This window comes from Garra rufa, chromosome 10 (genome assembly GCF_049309525.1).
Source record: "Garra rufa chromosome 10, GarRuf1.0, whole genome shotgun sequence".
Classification (NCBI taxonomy): domain Eukaryota; kingdom Metazoa; phylum Chordata; class Actinopteri; order Cypriniformes; family Cyprinidae; genus Garra; species Garra rufa.
In genome coordinates, this window is record NC_133370.1 from 36,929,663 (window position 1) to 36,951,451 (window position 21,789).

General features: G+C 34.5%; 1 protein-coding gene across 2 annotated transcripts in view; it reads left to right on the forward strand.

Annotated features, from left to right (window-relative positions):
- The first annotated feature begins 1,154 nt into the window (after positions 1 to 1,154).
- The window catches only part of slc35d1b (solute carrier family 35 member D1b), a 38,083-nt gene continuing 17,448 nt past the window's right edge, over positions 1,155 to 21,789 (forward strand). For both annotated transcript variants that reach the window (XR_012356863.1, XM_073849789.1), the window contains exons 1-7: positions 1,155 to 1,436; positions 1,851 to 1,884; positions 3,072 to 3,158; positions 3,246 to 3,313; positions 3,409 to 3,480; positions 3,574 to 3,642; positions 16,464 to 16,566. Coding sequence is in view for 1 of the 2 variants with exons in the window: in XM_073849789.1 (XP_073705890.1) it covers positions 1,255 to 1,436; positions 1,851 to 1,884; positions 3,072 to 3,158; positions 3,246 to 3,313; positions 3,409 to 3,480; positions 3,574 to 3,642; positions 16,464 to 16,566 (615 nt within the window). In the remaining variant the exon portion in view is untranslated. The remainder of the gene's footprint in view (positions 1,437 to 1,850; positions 1,885 to 3,071; positions 3,159 to 3,245; positions 3,314 to 3,408; positions 3,481 to 3,573; positions 3,643 to 16,463; positions 16,567 to 21,789) is intronic.

The following is a 21,789-nucleotide window of genomic DNA, read 5'->3' on the forward strand; positions in this document are numbered from 1 at the left end:
CTGTCTGTGTACTCTACTGAGCTAACTGCAATTATAGTAGGACTGCAATGGGTTGAACAGGTTAGGCCAAACAGGGTTTTAATTTGCTCAGATTCTTCATCAGGTCTTAATAGTATAATGTCTACAAAAAGTGATAGAGAAGATTTGTTAGTGGAAATTTATACTCTATTGTACAGACTGAAAATGGAAGGTATAACTGTATATTTTTGTTGGGTGCCAGCACATATCGGGATAATAGGGAATGAAATAGCTGATAAATTGGCAAAAGAGGCATTAAAGAAAAATGTGGTGGAAGTTAAAGTTCCTTTGGGTAGAAGTGAAATAAAATCTGTGATTAATAGAAAATTAATACAAAAATGGCAACAAAGATGGGAAAATAGCAGAACAGGTAGGTGGTTTTATAGTATTGAGAAATCAGTAGGGAAAAAAGTGAAGTTTTTTGGAAAATATAGAAAAGAAGTAAGGATATTAAGAATGGGACATACAGGATTAAACTCAACATTAGCATTAATGGGGAAGCATGAAAGTGGGATGTGTAACGAATGTGGTATTTTAGAAACAGTTGAGCATGTGCTTTTTAATTGTGGTAAATATGATGGTCAGCGTGACAGTCTCTTTAATAGTTTTAAAAATAGGCCAGTGAGCGTTGTGGATCTTCTGGGGAAGGGTTTAAGTGACAATCAGATATATATGGCTGTTTTAACCTTTTTGGAGGTTACAGGTCTATGTTACAGGATATAGAAATATAGGGTCTGAGGGTGAGGTGTATGGTGCCTCTGCCTGCCTTAGAGGCTGAGGAGCCCAGTGTGGAAGTTGGAGGAGCTGAACACGCAGCGTCAGCTGAAGCCTGGGCTCTGATCCTTTGGGGTGGGTGGGGTATCCACCCCCCCTTCAATATATATATATTTTTTTAATTTAATTTTTTTTATGTATATATATATATATATATATATATATATATATATATATATATATATATATATATATGGGGAAGAGAAGGAAAGGAAAAGGAAAAGAAAATGGAAAGAAAGGAAAAGAAAACAATACAGATTCATCACCCAGGTGGATAAAATATTCAGTAGGTGGCGGTAATGCTCCAATGGAGTGAACGGCCAGACAACCAAAAGAAGAAGAAGAAGAAGAAGAGACACCCATCCTTTTAAACTGCAGTAAAGGGAATGACTCATTGTGCAGAAAAGTAGTTGGACTTATTTACACGATAAACCGCATGTACTGTAGGCTATCTAGGTAGACATGGCGGACGTACGAAAACGTCCCTCTGTGAGTTTCAATGAGAATAACCCAAAAGACAATGTTCCCAGAAAAGACGACACTGGCACATCTGCATTATTTCTGAAGTTATTTTCAGCAGCTTTCTATGGGTTCTCTTCATTCCTCATTGTTGTCGTTAACAAGAGTGTTCTTACTAATTACAGGTAATCGCATTGATATCACCCTATTCATTTATGATTTAGTTTAGCACATTTTTATTCAGTTGGTGCTTTTATTAAAAGATGGTTGACCGATAAAGTATGTTTACAGTCTGTAGATCTTATCACTTGAACTAATATATATATATATTTTTACTCCTACTCACCTTTGCTATGACTTTTCCTGGTCAAAGCTGTCATCTATGCAAAAACGTAAATGTGTTGCATGAAGGTGTGCTCTAATCTAATATAGTCAAATCTCTCTTATTTTGAATCTTTTAAAACCGAAACGTTAGTTGCATAATTATATAGACACTGTTGAATTCATCATCATCATTATTATTATTTATTTGTTTTGTATAAATGGGCGTACATTACATTAATATATTATTTATGCACTTAAACTGTGTTTCCACTCAGCTTCCCGTCCTCTTTAGCAGTGGGAATTGGACAAGTAAGAATGCTATTACTTATTTTTTGACGTTTTTGATTATTTTTACTAGTTTTTCAGTGTCTTAACTGTGAATCTCAAGAATCTTAGAGCTATTAGAATTTATTTTATTTTTTTTTTTTTTTTTTTTAATTGACAATTGACAATTAAAACGATGAAGATTAATTACTGATCTGAGTTTAAGTTATTTAATTAAAGTTTCTCCTAAGATAGTCCATTAAAACTAAATTTAAGTTGTATTTATCTAATTTAATTGTTTAGGTTGTCTCATATCTCATTAGATTACACGAAGAGGGCAGAGTTTATGATCTATACTGGGACCAACCACCTGGGGGCGATCAAAACGTTTTGGCTTCGCTTTTCATGACTTGTTTGGCACACTTGATGTAGGCCTATGTATATACTCTCTAGCATAAGTTGTGTTCAGCAGTATTTAGTACAAGTCAGACTTCCAAAAAGGGCAAATCATAAAAACCTCTTTAGCAGGAGCGGCTGTAATATTAACAGCACCAATTGTTGGTGTTTCAGACTTTATGATTGCATACAGAAAGCATGGCAAGACTTCATCAGCGAAGAACAATAGTGGGCAAAAACCTAAAGTAAATGATTGGGACTGTTGAACACTAAGAACAATTGTGTCCAAACAACACAGACTTACTGTAGCAAGGTAACCTCAATATTCACTTTGAAAACCCTCAAAAACAAACAACAGAAACTTCACAAACTATAAATCCATGAAAAAGCTGCAACTGCTAAAACTATAATCACTGACCCCAATGTGAAAAAGATGTCCTTCATAAAACCTAGATATTTGTAGCACAAAGATGAATTTTGCATCTGCCCTACCCATCACAATCTCTTGATATTCAACTGAAATATTATCAAACCACTGTGCAGTTTTGGAGACTAATGTAAGAAACAAACTGGCATTCCACTATAGACTATTCAAAAGTTGTATGAATCTATAAATGAAGAATGTTGGAAGCTGTATTAAATGCAAATGCTGATAAATCACTTTATTGCCTATTTTCTTAGGTGTTCACATTTTTTGTCCAATCCCTAGACATACAGTATGCATATTTAATGACTGTGGTTTCAAGCATTTTCTTAATTAAACAGATATTTTTACATAATATACATTCAGCTCTAGCATACCAACAGCTGATGAAGGATCATTATGTTGTTTTCAGATGTTTGCAACAGTTGTTGTGCTGCGAGGAGCAAAATCATTAAATGTAATTGCTTTCCCCGATTTTGACAGGCATGTACCTCATAAGGTAGGTCTGTGCATACCTAAGGCCAAACTATGCTTCATTTTTATCTATACACATTCAAGTTTAGTACTCTCAATAATTACTCCATAGGTGTGGCCACTCCCTTTATTATATGTGGGAAATCAGTTAACAGGCCTGTTTGGAACAAAACAACTAAAGTAAGTGTGTAATATGCTGAAGTAAGTATTCATGACTGTTGTTATTATATACTGAATGTACAATAATATAATATGCTGTATCAACTCTTTTGCAGTCTGCCAATGTTTACTGTGCTCAGAAGATTCTCCATCTTATTCACAATGCTGTTTGAGGGTTACCTCCTAAAGTATGTCTAGTATACTCAGTGTTTGCAGCTGCAGCTTTTATGAGATTTGAGACTTACAATTTTATTATTTATTTATTTATTTATTTATTGTAGAAAGGAGTTTTCATGGTCCATAAAGGCAACCATATTCACCATGATCCTGGGAGCTTTTATTGCTGCAAGGTAAGCTTGAAAATTGCAAATGGATAAAAGTAATACATTTGAGTTTTGATTAATGGCCTCACAAAAAAGTATTTATGAACAGCCCTAGCCAGCTTATTATTCCATAACATTGTACTAATATTGTATTTGACTTGCTGCTATATCTTTGGTCAGAGTCTTTTTTTATTATAATTTTGGTAAGACTTCCATCCCCACAGAACAGGTTTTCACTCCATGTAAAAAAAAGTAAATAATAATAATTAAAAATTAAAGGAAAAAAAGAAGAAGAAAAAAATAGTATGTGTTCACAGAAGGCAATAACAGAAGCTGGATAACATTAGATAACATTAAATTACCAAGCAACATGGAATTTACAGCTATTACCTTTTACTAAAAAACATTTTTTACACTGACATTAGGTCTGTAATCCATTGAGTAAAAATAGGTGGATACCTATCTTTCCATTTTATTAGTATATGTCTTTTTGCTAAGAAGGTGACAAGGGCTTTCACACTTTTAGCACTGCTGTTTAAACTAGTACCATATTCTGGCACTCCAAATATAGCCGTAATAGGAGAGGGTTAGACTGCTGTCTGAAATACTTCTGAGAAAAAAATATATATATATATTTCCAGAGGCCTGTAAGTTTTGAGCATTACCAGAACAAATGTGAAAGACTGGCTTGTATCACATATGACATCTACTTTTGGTGTAAATTTGGCCAGTTTCACCTTTAAACTCCTTAAAGCTCATCTTCCCAATGTTTTTTAATAAGGTCAAAAATCTTGATGATCTTAATCCAGTATTGAGCACACTGTTCCAATAATCATCTCTGCATGTGGTTTGAGTTCTAATACAGTTTTTAAAGTAGATTCAGGTGGTGGTAATGATGTCAAAAAACGACGTAATTGCAAATATTTAAGGAAATGTGAATGAGGGATTTTAAACTTAGTGCTGAGTTGCTCAAACGAAAGAAAGCCCTCATCTTCGAACAGAAAAATGCTTTTAATGAAACTCATGAGGAGTAGATCATAAAGAATATTAAATGATCTAAGAAAAAAAAACCTGCAGATTTTTTTATTATTCTGCTTGGATCATCAGAAAATACAGATGTTAAAACTACTTCTAATCTACAAGCCACCATTTTGGCCAATAACTAGCTATATAAATTTAGAATTTTTTTTTTTTTTTTTTTTTTAACAATAAGCAGGGGCATGTCCAGGGTTTTATACTTGGGGTGGCAAGAGCAGATTGAGGGGTGGCAACTAGGCTTGTCACCAGGGGCGCAACTATACATTTGCTAAGTGGTGCAAGATCAGTTTTGTCGCCCTCGTGTATTCTATTTTCTAGCACTAACCCTCACAGAAAACTTTGTGCAAGTTAAAGCCCCACTAAGTAACTTTTTTTTTACCTTAAAATAATGTTTCCGAACTCATGTCAGTGGTTCATCAACTCATAACAGGGTGAAACGGCACTTTCGTATTCGCTTTGCGAACCTCTATCAGCCATAACAGCACTATGTAAGTTTGGGTCGTTGGGTCGCGGTTTTGTAGTTCAAATGAGACTACAAATGCGACTTGCTTCTCGGCAGGCTTTACAATAGGTTTTCATAATTTTATAAAGTCATACAACATACTCTACCTTGTCACTGGACATCGTTATTTCCAAAGCCGGTCCTGGATAGCCTTTCAAACAAATAACGTGCATGTGACACGACGGTAGGCTAAATTATTTATGACAGCGGTAATGGATAATTCCGCTTCTAACCTGTAGAGGGAGCATTGAGGGAAAAGTTACTTAGTGGGGCTTTAAAGGGATAGTTCGAGCATTTAAGACATGAAGTTGTATGCAATCCTTATCAGCACTATAGTGTATACACACTGACCCACACTGCGTTCACCTCCCTGGTCAGAGCTCTGGCCGCTGGAAGTTTTTCAAGAAAGTAGTCACGGTTAGTTTCCGGGGCCTCAAAACTGTGCGTTTTTACGTGAAAAAAATATGTGTTTCAAAGCTTGATTAATTTACATCACAAAAAACACTCCTGACAAAAATCATACCTCAGTTTTAATCAGCACTATATTCTTTCCGTTTCCATCAATCCGCGCTGCTGTCAGTTCGCACGTTCCGATCAGCTGTTGATAGCGCGACTCGCTGACAACATGTCTGACTACGAAACTTCTGATGATGAAACCAATTTTGGCACAATGTCAGACGGAACAGACGATATATATATTTTTTATATTAGACCTCGTTTCACGTGATTTCCACAGGAGTCTAAACATCAGATTGTTTACTGTACAGTTTAGACATGGGATCTCCAGTCCTCGTGAGCTACTGTCTTGCTGGTTTTAGTTTTTCTCTGATGCAACACACCTGACTCAAATCAACGGGTAATTAGCAGGCTTGTACAGAATGTCTCATTTGAGAAAGGTGTCCTGTCATAGGAAAACATCGAGCTGCAGGAATGTAGCTCACGATGACCGGAGTTGGAGATACCTGGTTTAGACCTACCTGTATGTGACTTCAAGCACACTTATAAACACGATGATACCGACACACGCTCCGCATAGTTACAGACAATAACAAATATAGCAAAGCATCATATTTTTGTTGTGTTATATAGATTCAATTAAATTCATTAGTTATGACATTTGACAATTTTCTCACCACATAGACAGTCGATTATTGTCGATGCTTTCACTTCCCCGGTTAGAATATTCTCAGTGTAACGTTAGCCTAAAAACCGACGTTAGCTTCAAAATAAACCTGTCGTATGCGACAAAGTTAGTAAATAGAGCTTACCCGTGGTACTGGTACAGCAGAACTCTTTAAAATCCGTTTTTTGATTTTTCCTCCTTGGTTGAGGATGTAATCGTCTTCGCTGAAGTGAGCACTGCACACACGAAAATCCTTGATACTGGATATTTTAGCTCCCGCAGAGTAGCCGATGGCAACCAGCCAAAGCTGTCTCATAACTATATCAGAAACAGGAAAACGATGGAATCTGAACGGCGATCCCTGCACATTCTTGTGGTCACAACCTGGGAATTTACAAGTTCGCACCATTGTTTATTTTCTACTTTTTACGTCGTTGTCATTCGAGTGTGTAATGGAACAGCTGATCGGAACATGCGAACTGACAGCAGCGCGGATTGATGGAAACGGAAAGAATATAGTGCCGATTAAATTGAGGTTTGATTTTTGTCAGGAGTGTTTTTTGTGATATAAATTAATCAAGCTTTGAAACGCATATATTTTTTTCACGTAAAAACGCACAGTTTTGAGGCCCCGAAAACTAACCGTGACTACTTTCTTGAAAAACTTCCAGCGGCCAGAACTCTGACCAGGGAGGTGAACGCAGTGTGGGTCAGTGTGTATACACTATAGTGCTGATAAGGATTGCATACAACTTCATGTCTTAAATGCTCGAACTATCCCTTTAATCAGAGGTGAAAAAAGTGACAAAGATGCAACCCTCCTGTCCCAATTTTCCATACCAAAAAAACAAGCATTTTATGACACCCCCGTTAACTCCTGTTGGCCATACATTGTTCCCAGTTTTTTTAATTGTCTCCAAATTATGCCTATTTTTGTATATTTTCACTTACTTATTATTTAGTCATCATAAAATCACTATTATAACAGTTAAAAAAATAACTTTTTGTCAAAGTTCAGCGCTGTTTTGCACTAAAGTATAATAAAGGATACAAAGAGTTTTCAAAAAGTCATTTTACATGTTCCACACAAATGACCCTTTTTGAATTCAAAATTTTCTACGAAATGGGACTAGTTAAGCTAACCTCATTTTAATGCATTGTTCAACCTCATTTTAATGCATTGTTTTCCCCTTTTGTCATTTTCTGTTTTGCACCCTAGAACTTTTACCTCTTCTATTCATTTTATTTAGGATAAGACAGTGTCTGTAATGTCAAAAAGTGAGCAATGCTCACTTGATAATACAATTTTTAACTTATTTAAACAAACCTTCTTTCATCTTTGCTTATTTGTAACAAGTATTTTTTGGTTATTTATAACATTTTATTAAGATTTTCACAGAATGATTTCGGCAAAAAATTTAGCTCGTCACAATCATGGGTTCAAATCAAACTAAGGTATAGCCTAATGCATGAACACAACTAAAAATGTTGGTCTATATGTTAAATGCAATGCAGTTTGCTTTGGATAAAGTAAATGTAGCCTAAACGTAAGAACCCTTAATCAGATCTGATAAGACAAAAAAGGGCTTTTTTGTGTTAGGATATTTTCTTTACTTTTAGGCTAGGTGTGCATTAAACAATTTGCCAAGTGATTATTAGCATTAAAAGTTAAATCTGTCATTGTAGCTTATTTAAGTGAAAATTTTGTTTGGCAGGCTTAAAATATCAGTACATTTTAATCCGTTAGTTTAACAATTATTTAGTCAGATACAGATTGAGAAGCACAATGAGATTACATTTATTTGAATGCATTTGTGAGAGCATCATTGCGTGTGAATTAGTCCCGCACGCCTGTGCAACATCTCTCATAACAGTGAAGCTGCGTTTTAATTATGTATCCATTCATTGCCCACCGCCGTCTTCATTACCTTCACCTTCTGATTTGAGTGATCAGATCAGTGTCGAGCTAGATAATCGTGTTAATTCTTGATAAAATGCAGTTGTATTATGAGCTTTTTGCATTAATTGTGCTTGTGATGGAGTAGTAGCAGAACAGTCTTGGAGCGAACAAAAACCCCTGACTTTCAAAAAATCACTTTTGTCAAAAGCTGGCACTATAGAGTACCTTCTCCATGCCCATTTTTGAGCTTTTGCCAGTGTTTAACGGTCTATAAATATGATGAGTGTAGGGCTGCAACAACTAATCGACAAAATCGATTATTATCGGTAATGAAATTCGTCGACAACGATTCTCGTTATCGATTAATCAGGTCCGCCACAGTGCACGTATAACTTCAGAGGATCACGTCAAATTACAGCACTGAATGACGCATTTCTATAGACACAATGCATCTAAAAATAGTGGAGGAAACAGACTGAGATGCTGCAGGAGAGTTACTTGATCCAAGCTGCCCAAAACATGAGAATTCCTTATTTTAAACTTGAAGCTTATAGCGTAATGGCTTGCCCTGTGAGATGCTTTGAGATCCGTTTGCATCCTCAGCATGAAAACTTTCAGTTTACAGTCATATCTGTATCTGTAAATGTCACAAATTCACACAAGCATTTCCATTTATGCATAAAAGTCCATTCTGGCAGTCTGTGTTAAGTTTAAATCTTTACTGAATGAGCATCAGCCAGGAAAACAGAACACAGACCGGGAGACAATTAATACTCAGCACGAAAACATTTATTGTGCTGAAACATCTGTCGTTGAATGTTAAATTTAGATTTAAATACAACATGTAGTGCACATACCTATTTATGGAGGGTAGGAATTGTATGGCTGTGACGGTGGCAGATTTTTACCACCGCCGGTGGTGCGGTGTTTTATAGATAAATAAATGAGGCTTAAACATTATTCACAAACGTGCATGTTTATTTGAGCAATTCCGTCGGTGAACAAGCAGTCTAAAAAAATCGCTAAAATTACAATACATAAAATAAACGAAATAATACATTTAAAAATGAAAGTAGCCTAAATAAGTGTTAAATAGACTATGTAAGGAATAATTGACTTCGGTCCGTAGAATTCTACGAAAATAATGCACACCCGAGTGGCGAGTGGAGTGGCCGTTACACCTCGGGTGTGCATTATTTTCGTAGAATTCTACGGACCGAAGTCAATTATTCCGCTTATACTACAGTTACCACACCTCAAGACATCGATCAAATGATATATTTCAAGACATTCGTCCGTTTTTTTTCCTTAAAACGCTATTGTGAGTAGGATTAATTTCTTACGCAGCTCATCCAACCCAGCCGGCATTTCAACGTTGATTCACCGTTGAAACAACGTCAGGTACCATGGTTGGATCAACGGTGAAAAACCTTTCGGATTTGCAAAAAATGTCAACGTTGATATTGTGACGTCTTTTCAACGTGGAAGTAACAACGTTGATTCACCGTTGAAATCGCGACTTTGTTTCACCCTCTTACCTTTCTGTTTATGGTCATCTGTCAACGTTGAATCAACGGTGAAAAACCTTTCGGATTTGCAAAAATTTTCAACGTTGATATTATGACGTTGATTCACCGTTGAAATCGCTACTTAGTTTCACCGTCTTACTTACCTTTCAACAACGGTGAATACACAACTGTACATTCAATTACAACCAGTTTACATTTAGATCAACACTGTACATACATGTTAGTTAAAAATCAAATGACTAGCAGCAATGGTATCAACTTCAATAAACTAACACATTATCAATATTGTAAAACAAGTTTTATTTTGGAAACATACACTGCATAAATCAAAATAAAAACCCGTCGAAAACATTTTCCAAAAACAATACAAATACATTAATTCTGCTCACATGTTATTGTAGCCCAGTTTGTGATGAATACAAAGTAATCAGACTTTATTACACATTACCAGTCAGAAGTTTCTCACAGTAAAATTTTAAATGTTTTTTACGTCTCTTCTGCTCACCAATCCAAGTACAGAAAATTTGAATAAAATATATTTGTACTATTTAAAATGTTTTTCATTTGAAGATATTTGAAAATGTAATTTAATCCTGTGATGTCAAAACAGAATTTTTTTATCACCATTACTCATGATCCAGTCACCTTCAGAAATCATTCTAATATTCTGATTTGCTGCTCCAAAAAATTGTTGAAACAGCTCAGTAGAATTCTTTCAGTTTGCTTTGATGAACTGAAAATGAAACAATTTCTCTGATATAGAAATCTATTGTAATATTATAAATGTCTTTATTATCACTTTTGATCAATGTAAAGCATCCTTGCTAAATAAAAGTTTTGAAGTATGGTATATAATTTTACAAATTATTTTTTATTTCAAGTAAATGGATCTTACTATTCATCAAAGAATCCTGAAAAAAAAAATCTACTGCTTAAATATTGATAATAATAAATGTTTCTTGAACAGCATATTAGGATGATTTCTAAAATTTCATGTGACACTGATGACTGGAGCAACAGGAATAAATTACATTTTAAAATATTTTAAATAATATTAAATATTATTTTAAATAATACAAATATCATAAAGCAGAAGGAAATTATTTAATAAAAAAAAAAAATACTGTTCAAAAACTTTTGACTCGTAGTGTATTTTTTTTCAGATACTGAAAAAAAAACACACAGATGTCAGGGTTTAAACTTCTCCAAATCCCTAGACCCCAGAAGGTTAAAGACTCAAAGTTGTTTTGCAATAACATGCATATTTTGTGCTGCACAAGAGAAACCTTTTTTGACTAAAACCACTTGATCTCTTATTTGGTGGTTAACTATGGTTCTGTGAAAATAGGTTTACAAATGTGTCTCATTATAAGAGATGTGTACATTTGTGCAGAGGAAATGGGTAAAAGACTGGAATCTGCAACAGAAACCATGTTGGTGGTGAAGGGATCAAAAATCAATCGCCTTAAAATTCTTTACGCAGGAAATACCTTAAATGAAATGTATTTATTATATTAAGCCAAAATGTTTCTTCAAATTCTGATAAAAACAACAGTCTTGTGCATATATCATGGTTGTGCTTCGGGTGATCTTTGAAAGAGTCCCAGCTCTGTGTCCTTTCTGATGCTGTCCTCTCCTCTCTCTCCCACTTGTGTGCTTTCTGTGCTGTCCTGCATAAACAAAAACACCAAAAATAAAATTTCATAAAATGAAATTCAAAACACTCAACATACAAAACATATCTTGTACAATATTTTTACTTTACAGTCCAATAACAGTAGAGTTGGAAACAAAGTGCACAATACTTCATTAAACACATTTCGATGTATTCAGATTAAAATTTAAAACATGGTTTTAATCACAATTCTAACTAAACAGTGTACTTAGTGAAACAAGTAAAATCATAGTGAGTACATTTGTATTGCATTAAATAAACTTATAACAAAAGATCAATGAATCCATACCAGAACTGACAGTGCAAAGTAGCAGATGAACATTTCCTTACCAAACTGCCAATAAGCTGGATCCTTAATGACTCTACAAGGAGAAAGAATAAATGGTTTACTGAAATTTTCTTAAAAAGCTGTTTTTCGTTTTAAACCATTCCTTTAAACAATCTTAATTCATTTTAATTAAAGACATTTGCTGTTATATGATATTCAGAAAAGAAAGATAAAACATGTCATCTTTAGGACTGTTATTATAGGATTAAAATGCAAACACACCTGCAGTAATGCATGGCATTTATATCGAAAAATGTGAATCTCTAAAAGACAGACATTAACAAATACTAGCAACACACAACAACACCAGATATATATACGACCAGATGAGCTAATATTGCTAGCGCTCTAAATGCGATTAGCATCTAACTTTTGCCGTCTGTAATAAAGCAGCTAACTTTATTACACACTCAAGTATTACAATCACACACTCAAGTATTTAACTTCTGTAGTTTACATGTCCTTTACCAATTTGTAAACTCTTGTACTATTTTTGAAAGGTAATAATAAATACTTATTGTCTTACCTGATTTAGCCAGTGCTGTATGTTTTCAGAGACTCGCAGATTTCCTCTGTGTTCTGGTTTTTGTTCTCCGTTGAGATCTCACAATTCAAATACACTCAAAATAAAAATATAACAGGAAAATATAAAATAATTCGGGAACAACTGAATAATTTCGGTAAGCAGCAGCTCTCATACAGTCTATGCAGCTCACAGCCTCACTAGAAAATGCGATAACGGTCAAATTTTTTAAATTACAAAGGCGCGCAGTTTCACCTCTCAGTTTCCTGAATGACAGCCAGATGAACCAGTCATGATCAAAGCAGTAAGGTAAAACAACCAATAGGAATTGTTTCAGCATGTGGTAGCGAAATGTATTTAGTTTTATTGTTGGTGATGATTTATATTTAACATATAGGCTACACTTATATTTTATAATAAGTTTCATGAAATAATAATGTCCATAATCATTTAAAAGGCAAACATTTCTTTGAATGCTGAAGACATGATCTTATGTTGATTTATAAGTTAACCTTGTTAATTATTATTATTATTATTAATATTATAATTTAAACACTTGCTTTTGAAGGTATATATAACCGTTTAGCATTCAAAGTTTTATTAAAGTTGTTTTACCGTTGAAACAACAACTGACCTAATTTCAAACAAATTTCAACGTTGAATTTCGGTCATGTGTTGACTGATCTTCAACCATTTAGCATTCAACGTCACATCAACGTTGTTTCACTGTTGAAACAACAACTGACCTTATTTCAACCAAATTTCAACGTTGAAGGTCGGTCATGTGCCGGCTGGGAACAGCTTCGTTGCTAGTTCCAAAACGTCATTTTAGAACTAGTAATGACGCTTGAGCCGTTGATAGCAAATTAACAGTTAATAATGAAGTTTAGACAGACCGACAGACAAGCATACAGACGGAGAGAGATATTAAGTGCATGAATTAACTCTCTCAAGTCTGTGTGTCTCTCAAAGGTGACTGGCAGCATCAAGACCACGCCGTTGTTACCTCGCTTGTGAGAACTGTCATGTAGTTTTTAAGTTGTTAATCGTCAGAACAGCTCTAACAACATTAGCGCGAGTGCTAACTGTGTGTGTGTGTGCGTCTGTCAGTGAGAGAGAGCGAGAGAAATAGAGTTTGTGCTTTCCGTACATAATAAAACGTAATATTGTGGAAAAAACATGGACATAATCTGTCGTTTTATCCTGTTGTTTACTGTATTTATTAGTTTGGCAAGTGTCATTGTGGGTTTTGGTTATTTTGCTGTTAGTGGGCTGTAAGGACCTTTGAAATAACTGAAATCGTGTGGCGAAGTGATATAGACATCTACTGCGGTCAAAAGCTGCCTGGAACTACATTCGCCGTGCGTTTCCCTGAAAATAATGCACACCTCTAGAATGTTTGTCAGCCAATCAGGCAGACAGATCAATTTAGCCTTCTCAAGTCATCACGATTTAAAGCATATAACAATATTAGTTTAATCGTTTAACCTAGATAAATGTATACTACTAGGCGCATATCCAATCATTTGTGTGGAGAGTGAAAGCTTTTGCAGGACATGGTGCCGCCAGCGCTATGTGAAACTTCATTTTTGCTCATAAATGTAAGAGTAATAAATTGACTTTACATTATTATTACTTCACTACTATAAAACGAAATAATTGAAATCGAAAACAAAACTCTTTCATTAGCTATAGGCCTAATCCATAAAGATGCATTTAGGCTTTAAAAGCGCATCCAGTGAGCAGATGGCGAGTTAGGATCGTCAACTTCATCTTTGCGACACTGACTCTAAATACTAGTTTATTAATAAATAATTTGAATATCTCCTTACTTTTCCCGAGCACATTCATGGTAATTACTTTAGCTGGGGCTTTGCGGCCAGTTAGCTTACTGCGTGCATTTGAACGTGGAACTCTGCTGAAGGCACTTGCGCTCGCTGCTGCTGCTGCTGTTGGCGGGACACTAAACACCGCCACGGCAGAATAAATAGCAGAAACACTGTATTTTCTGCTTGTTAGTGTGTTTTTCTTCAGATATTTGTATTTTCTCTTCATTATGACTTTATTATGAATTGTTGTAAATTAAGCACTGTGTTTTCATAGCATTCAGAATGTGAAATAGTGTGATTTAAAAAAAAAATAAAATAAAATTGGAAATTAATCCAACTAATCGATTAGTCGAGAAAATAATCACCAACTAATCGATTATCAAAATAATCGTTAGTTCCAGCACTAGATGAGTGTGTCGGGTTTCATTACATTTTAAGCATGTTTAGAGCCTTTGACAGTATTCTGATGAAATTTGAAGCAAACTGAAGCAAAGCTTTTTAATGCATTTTGAAAATGACACACTTCCTGCTGCCAGTTGGTAGTGCAATAACTTTGACTTATATTTGCATTATATGCATTTTTTTTAATTCTAGACCGTCCCCTCTAACAACGCTCGAAGGGTGATGTCTCTAAATTGGGACACAGCTTACAGAATTTTCTGAAACATGCAAGCTACATACAAAAACATACTAGCAACATATTACCTAATGTGCTATAACATAGACTTGTAGTCAAGACCGCCTAAACCGAGACCAAGACACTACCAAGACCAGAAGGTATCGAGACCAAGACAAGACCAAGACCAAGACCAAGACAGACCATGTCAAGACCAAGACCAAGTCGAGGCCGGAGAAAAAAAAACAGACTAGTGTTGAAGCTACGCAATAACTTGTATGAACAGCAGCATACTAGGGTTCAGCCACAGTTTACATTCAATACATTTTAGACGGTATTACTTCAACTTGCAGAGCAATACAGAGACAGACCATGTCATGTGTGTGACTGAGCTCACTGTAAATGTTTTTTCAGACTGGTTGAGATCAACTATGTGTAGCAATTGTATGACGGCTGTTACTGCACTATTAGAGGATTGAGACTCCCTTAACTTTTGTATACTGTTGAGGACTGACATTACTGGTACTGACTGGTTCATCTGACAGAACATCAAACACCCCCAACACCATCTTGCTCCTCCAACAACTGTCTAAAGAATGAGAAATATGTAACCAATTGAAATTATACTTAATGTGTAGATGAAATCGTAACATCAAATTGAAGACACAATTATAAACTTGGATTAGGCCTAATGTTTATTCAACACAACAGAGATATGCAGATGATATTTAAAAGACCATTTATTTAGTAATATAGAGGGCATAACGTTATATGGATGGATGAGCGCCAAAAAAAAAAAAAAAATACATGCATGTGATTGGTTGCATTTGATTTGAAGGGCGCAAAATATTAATGTTGCATTATCAAACGTTGTGTTGTCGTGGATACCAAAGATTCTAGAGCGTGTAGTGTTTTTTTTTTTTTTTTTTTTTTTTTTTTTGTGGAAGGTGTAGTACTGCTAAAACCCCGACAACTATGACGGTCTGAGAAAGCGAGACCTTGACAAGACCGAGAGGTCCGAGACCAAGACAAGACCAAGACCAAAGACCGTCAAGGCCGTGACAAGACCGAGACCACGTAAAAGTGGTCTCGAGACCAAGACCGGTCTCGAGACATACATCACTACTATAACATGATAACCAAGTGTTAAACATGCTACAAATATAGCAACATGCTAAAAATGTGTTCAAACATGCTACCAACATGCTAGAAACATGTTAAAACATGCTAAAACAATATAAATGTGCTAAGACTAGAAACATGTTACCAACATGCTAAGACAAGCTAACAACGTAATAAAACATACTAGCAATTGCATGGCAACACTCCTAAACCCAACTAGCAACCACATAGCAACTTCCTATCAATACTCTAGCAACTACCCAAAGTATTCTAGCAACCATACAGAGTAGCATACCAACCACCCAGAACACCATAGCAAAATTCTAACAACCACCTAGCAACAATTTAGTAACCATCCAGGACATCATAGCAAATGCCTAGCAGTGCCCTTGCGGCCATGCACACAGAACGCCTTAGCAACCACTTTGTAACATGAAAATAATTTGTTGTTTTTATCTTGTTGTTTACTATATTTATTTGCTTGGTCAGTGTTCTTGTAGATTTTGGTTCTGTCTGTCTTTAAATACTTCATGAACCAACTTCATGCTTTTAATGTTTTAAACTTTCTGGTCAGGCTTTTTTAAGCAAAGTTTTTTGTGACTATGTTTTAATGTTCTTTTTTTATCTTTCTTTAATTAATTTGCCTTAATTTGACTTTTACAGTACGGATTTAGCTTTTGACCTCCCTGGATATGTGTTCATTACACTTAACAACATTCTGACTGCTGCTAATGGGGCATATATGAAACAAAAACTGGACTCCAAGGTAATTTAAGTCATAAGCCTATGCTTGACACATCCACACAAGTGCAAGAGAGTGTGCACCAAAAGTCCTGTTGTCTATATTTTGCATGCCCTCAAACAGTTTTTACACACGAGCCTTCAAATCTAAAAGCTTCATAGTTGTTCCTGCTTAGAAAAAGTATTTGTCCAATGCCTTTTTGTATAAAAGGTCCCACTTTACATTAGGTGGCCTTAACTACTATGTACTTACATTTCAATTAATAATTTTATTACAATGTACTTATTGTGTACATACATGTTTTTACTTTGTACTTGTTTTTTTTATCTATATGTAATTACATTTGTAATTAATTTCTGTAATTACCAATGTACACCCATCCCTTACACCCTAACCCACCCTTAAACCTACCCATACCACAAAACCTGTCCCTAAACTTACCCATATCCCACCTTAATACAGATCTGGCCATTAAAAATGCGTCTATTTTCACGCGGCAGCCTGCAATTCGGCACGCGTGGCCACGCGTCCTACCGCAGCGGCTTTTTTAGATTTTTTTACAACGTTGTTGCACTTCATATAATATCCACCAGGTGGCGCAAGGAACAACATTCTGTAGCCAAACACCATGGCCAGCTCTAGGGGGCATTGGTCACAAATACCAGTACAATAGTTCAATGATTCCTCTTTCCTGAAATTATGGTTCAAACCAATAGCAAAAAGATAGCCTATTCATAAGCAGGTGCAGTTGTATTGTTATTTTGTTTTCTTTCTTTGTTTTCCTGATGAACATTTATTAGACTGCATCGGAAATAGAAATGTTAATTTCGGTTATTTTATTTTTCCAACCGACAACTGACGTAAACCGCTAAATTCGTTTTCAGGGATTAATTATACACAAGCAAGAAGCAGCATAAACATCAGAACCTCACGCACAGAGTTTATGCACAGAGAAAAACCCAATAAACCTGTATATAATAATAAATAAAATAGGCCCATATAAGAAAAATATGTTTTTCTTTTCTGAATGAATAATAATAATATCTTGTTTCCATTTTTTTTTTTACAAATAGCATACACATCTGTTTTTTCATTGTGATTGTACACAAATAACAGAAATATGTAAAATAGCATAGTTTTGAGCAATCCCGTACTCTTGAAGGAGTATTGTAAGCTGTATCCACTTAATTAAAGGGGGAAAAAAAGATCCTGACGGCGCCGCGGGCAGTTAAATAACTCGACAACTTTCACCTTTAGAATAAAATACATTATATATTTCAGCGTTTTAAAGCAACATCAAATTAAGATATGCTTGTTTAAGAGGTAGTTCGTCTTTTTCTTTTTCTAAGATACACAATTTTAGATACACTGACAATTAATTTGAGTATAGAAAAATAGAAATGGAGAGGATAAATATAAACTACAGTTTTTATAGAGTTAAAAATTAATTAATTTATTATTATTATTATTATTATTATTATTATTATTATTTTGATTTGTTTTTGCGATTTTGGTGCTTAGAAATTTATTCTAAGCGGGCAGCGGGCGAATAATATAGTTAATATAGCGGGAGCGGGTGGATGCGGAATAAAACCTCGTGGAATCGGGACTGGAAAAGCACTTTGTTATATCCTATAGACTATACTTCATCATCAAGCATGGGCGTCGGCAGCAAAATAAATGTGGGTGGGTCCTCCCCCAGAAAAAAAATACTTTAGTATATGCCATTTTCTGTAGTCTGGTGCCTTTTATTTAATGTTTTTACACAATGCAAATAGGCCATATTTACAAATATTACAAAAGACGGCTATTGCGCAACATTTTCAGTGGCGCAAGTGATAATACGAATAACATATCGTTTTTGACGCGGGAGACCCGAGTTCGCGTCCGCCATTTGGTGAAATCATTTTCGAAATCGTCTCCCTTTTCACTTATATCACATCGGAAAGGCATTTGTTTATTTGTAAATCAATGAAATAATTGAAAAGTTGAAATAAACTATCAACTAGGGTTAGGTCACCTAACTTAAGTGTATACTGTACTTTTAGGAGTGTTAATAATTAATTTTATTATTATTATTATTGCTTCAGATTTGTTCTTACATTTTTGATGCTGTACATTATGATGGCGCACTGCCCATGCAGTTTTTTTTTTTTTTCTTAAAAACTAATTGAAGTGAAAGGGAAGAAACCCATGTAGATTTGGCCTAATGTCCATGTAAATACTATAGCCTAGTATTATATCCTAATATAGAAAATAATTTAGACAAATAAACAGAAGGCTCATTTTTCAAAACAATAAAGCTTATATGACTGACAACGAATACAATTGTTAAGTATCAAAAGTGCTCCAGTGAGTTATGCAATTTTTTTCCACCTTTTTTCTTTTTCTTTTTTTTTAAAGTGGAAAAGTAGTTCTTCTATTTTGGAGAAGTTCGTTAAGTCTGTCTCTTAACAGCTTCCATTCACGAACTGCGGATTGAATCTCCGACCAACGATCAGTACAAGTTTTTTTTATTTTTTTTTATTCCTCTTTAAACAGCTCCGATTTACATCATTTTAGCCTGGAACTAGGCTTAAGTCTGTTCTGGGAAACCAAAGGGAAGTGTTTTTTTTTTTTTTTTCAGTTTTCTGAAAAGTAGCCGGTAGTGAGGCATCAGCGTTATGCGGCATGCAGTATAAAGAGCGAAATGTTTATGAATGGCAGAGTGGGGGTGGGGTGTTGAATGCTGTCTGTTGCCTTGTTGTAATCAACATTTGGAGACTATTTTGGGGGTGCTGGGGGCGGATTCCGACTGCATTCAGTTGCATTTCGAATTCAGCATTCAAATGCATGCCAGGGAGAAGGGGAAAGCTTTCCTCACTCGCTCCACTTTTTTCAAAACATTAGTGTCCACGGCCCTGACACCAGTGATGCGCGGGTCAGTGGATAAACAACCCGAACCCGACCGACGTTTTCAACTAACCCGCCCGCAACTCGGACCGCCGAATAAAAAAATTAAATATTGTACCCGACCCGCCTCCTGACCCGTATGTTTAATATTAGAGTGATTATGCTGTGGAGATGCAGTCTGAAATATCCCGACATCTGAAATCCATTGGTGTACAAGCTACTTTAAAATAAAATAATGTGTCCTGTTGTTAAGTCGTTGCCGTATTGTTGTGTACGAAGTTCAGATGTTATTATTTTAAGAAATGTATATTTATGTTTTAGGATTCCCCTTATTTTTGTTTTAGACATCCATCAATTACGGTGAATAAAAAAATGCCGCGCTGGTGGAAACAAGACTTTCGCTTCTACTTTTGAGACCGGTGTTCGGACGTTTTTCTAAAAAAAAAAAAAAAAAAAAAACAGAAGCTGAACATAGCCTAATTCAAAACTAAAGTATTTGCTGAATAAAGAAAACATGAAGGATGCCGCTTAATATTTGGCTTTTACGTGAACTTTAAAGCTTATCCCTCATTCCATTTGTTTTCTTTGTTTTGTAATCTTTATATTATTTTCGTGAAATGTATTTTTGCTCAACATGCATTTCTCGTGGCCACGAGTTTAATGAATAAACAAACCTGCGTGACATTAGTAACCCAGAATTATTTGAGATATTTTATTTTGAGTTAAGAAATTATTATATTAATTGTTATAGAAATTAATACAATATTAAATAATTATATAGGCGATGCTGTATATGCTAATGCTGTCTGTGCGCAATGTAGACAGCTTTCACAAGTGTTTACATACATGTAGGCCTACTTCAAATTAAATAGCCCTGCAAGAAACATTTCATGCATCCCACAATCTTGTCCATTGACTGACCTTCTTTTTTTCCGTAATATTTGTATTATTCGTTTATATTCGTTCTTTTTTTCCTTCATTTTGATCTCGTTACATAACATTCTGAATGTAAATGATACTGTAAAGGTTCTATGACTGGGGTTTTTACTGGAATGCAGTTTAAAGGTTAAATTTAACATATATTGTATTTTATTTAGTCTAATTAATAGACAAATAATTGAAGAGTGAATCATTCACGTAGTTTCATTTGGAAATAATTTATCGTCACACAGTAAAATAGGCTTACATTCCTTCTATTAATAGTCTTTTTTTCGTATTTGTCTTAATATTATTATCATTATCATTATTATTACTATTACTAATATTATTTTTATTAGCCTGTTATTTTTGTATATATTTTTATTTTCGTGCGTTTCCACCCCTTAATTTGGCTCTCTTTAACGTTCATGTAAATGATTCTGTAAATGCTTGACATATGCTATATGACTGATTTTTACTGGAATGTAGTTTAAAGGTTGAATTGAACATATTTTATTTTGTTTCGTCTAATTAATAGACTAGACTATATAAATACTAAACTGTTTTACTGAGAAATTAATCATTCACATAGTTTCATTTGTAAATGAAAACATGCTCATTTATCGTCACACACGGGGATAAATACAATCAAAAAGTCAAAACGTTATTGGCATAATTGTCAGGCATTAAAAATAAATAGCCCTAACCAGGTATTGAAATAATAATAACCTATAATAATAATAAATAATAAGTGATTTAGAGCTATCTACTTTTTTCTTTATTGTGAATCGCTTAACCTAAATAACTTTCTGTATATGCTATTTGGCATATATTTAGCAAATATTGTGAAGGACAATTATGCCAATAAAGTTTTGACTTTATGATTGTATTAATGCCCGTGTGTGACCATACGATTTACAAATGGAACGTGAATGATTCACTCGACAATGAAACACTATAAAGGTTATAATTAGACTAAAAATGAATATATATATATATATATATATATATATATATATATATATATATATATATATATATATATTTTTTTTTTTTTTTTTTTAAATCCCAGCCATATAGCATAATCAAAGCTTTAATGGCATGTCAGCATTTATCATTTAGATTCGGAATGTTAAGAGATCGAAATTAAGGGGGACATAATGAATATAAAGGAATAATACATTTATTACAGAAAAAAAGAGGATCAATTAATGGATAAGACTTTAGGATGCATAAAATGTTTCTTGCAGGGCTATTTAATTTGAAGTACTTATATGTAATATTTATTCTTGATAAACTTTTGAATGCTGTCTACATCGCACACAGACATTCGCATATACAGCATTGCCTATTGTTAATATAACTTAATATTGCATTAATTTCTATAACAATTAATATAATCATTTCTTAACTCAAAATAAAAAATATTAATAAACC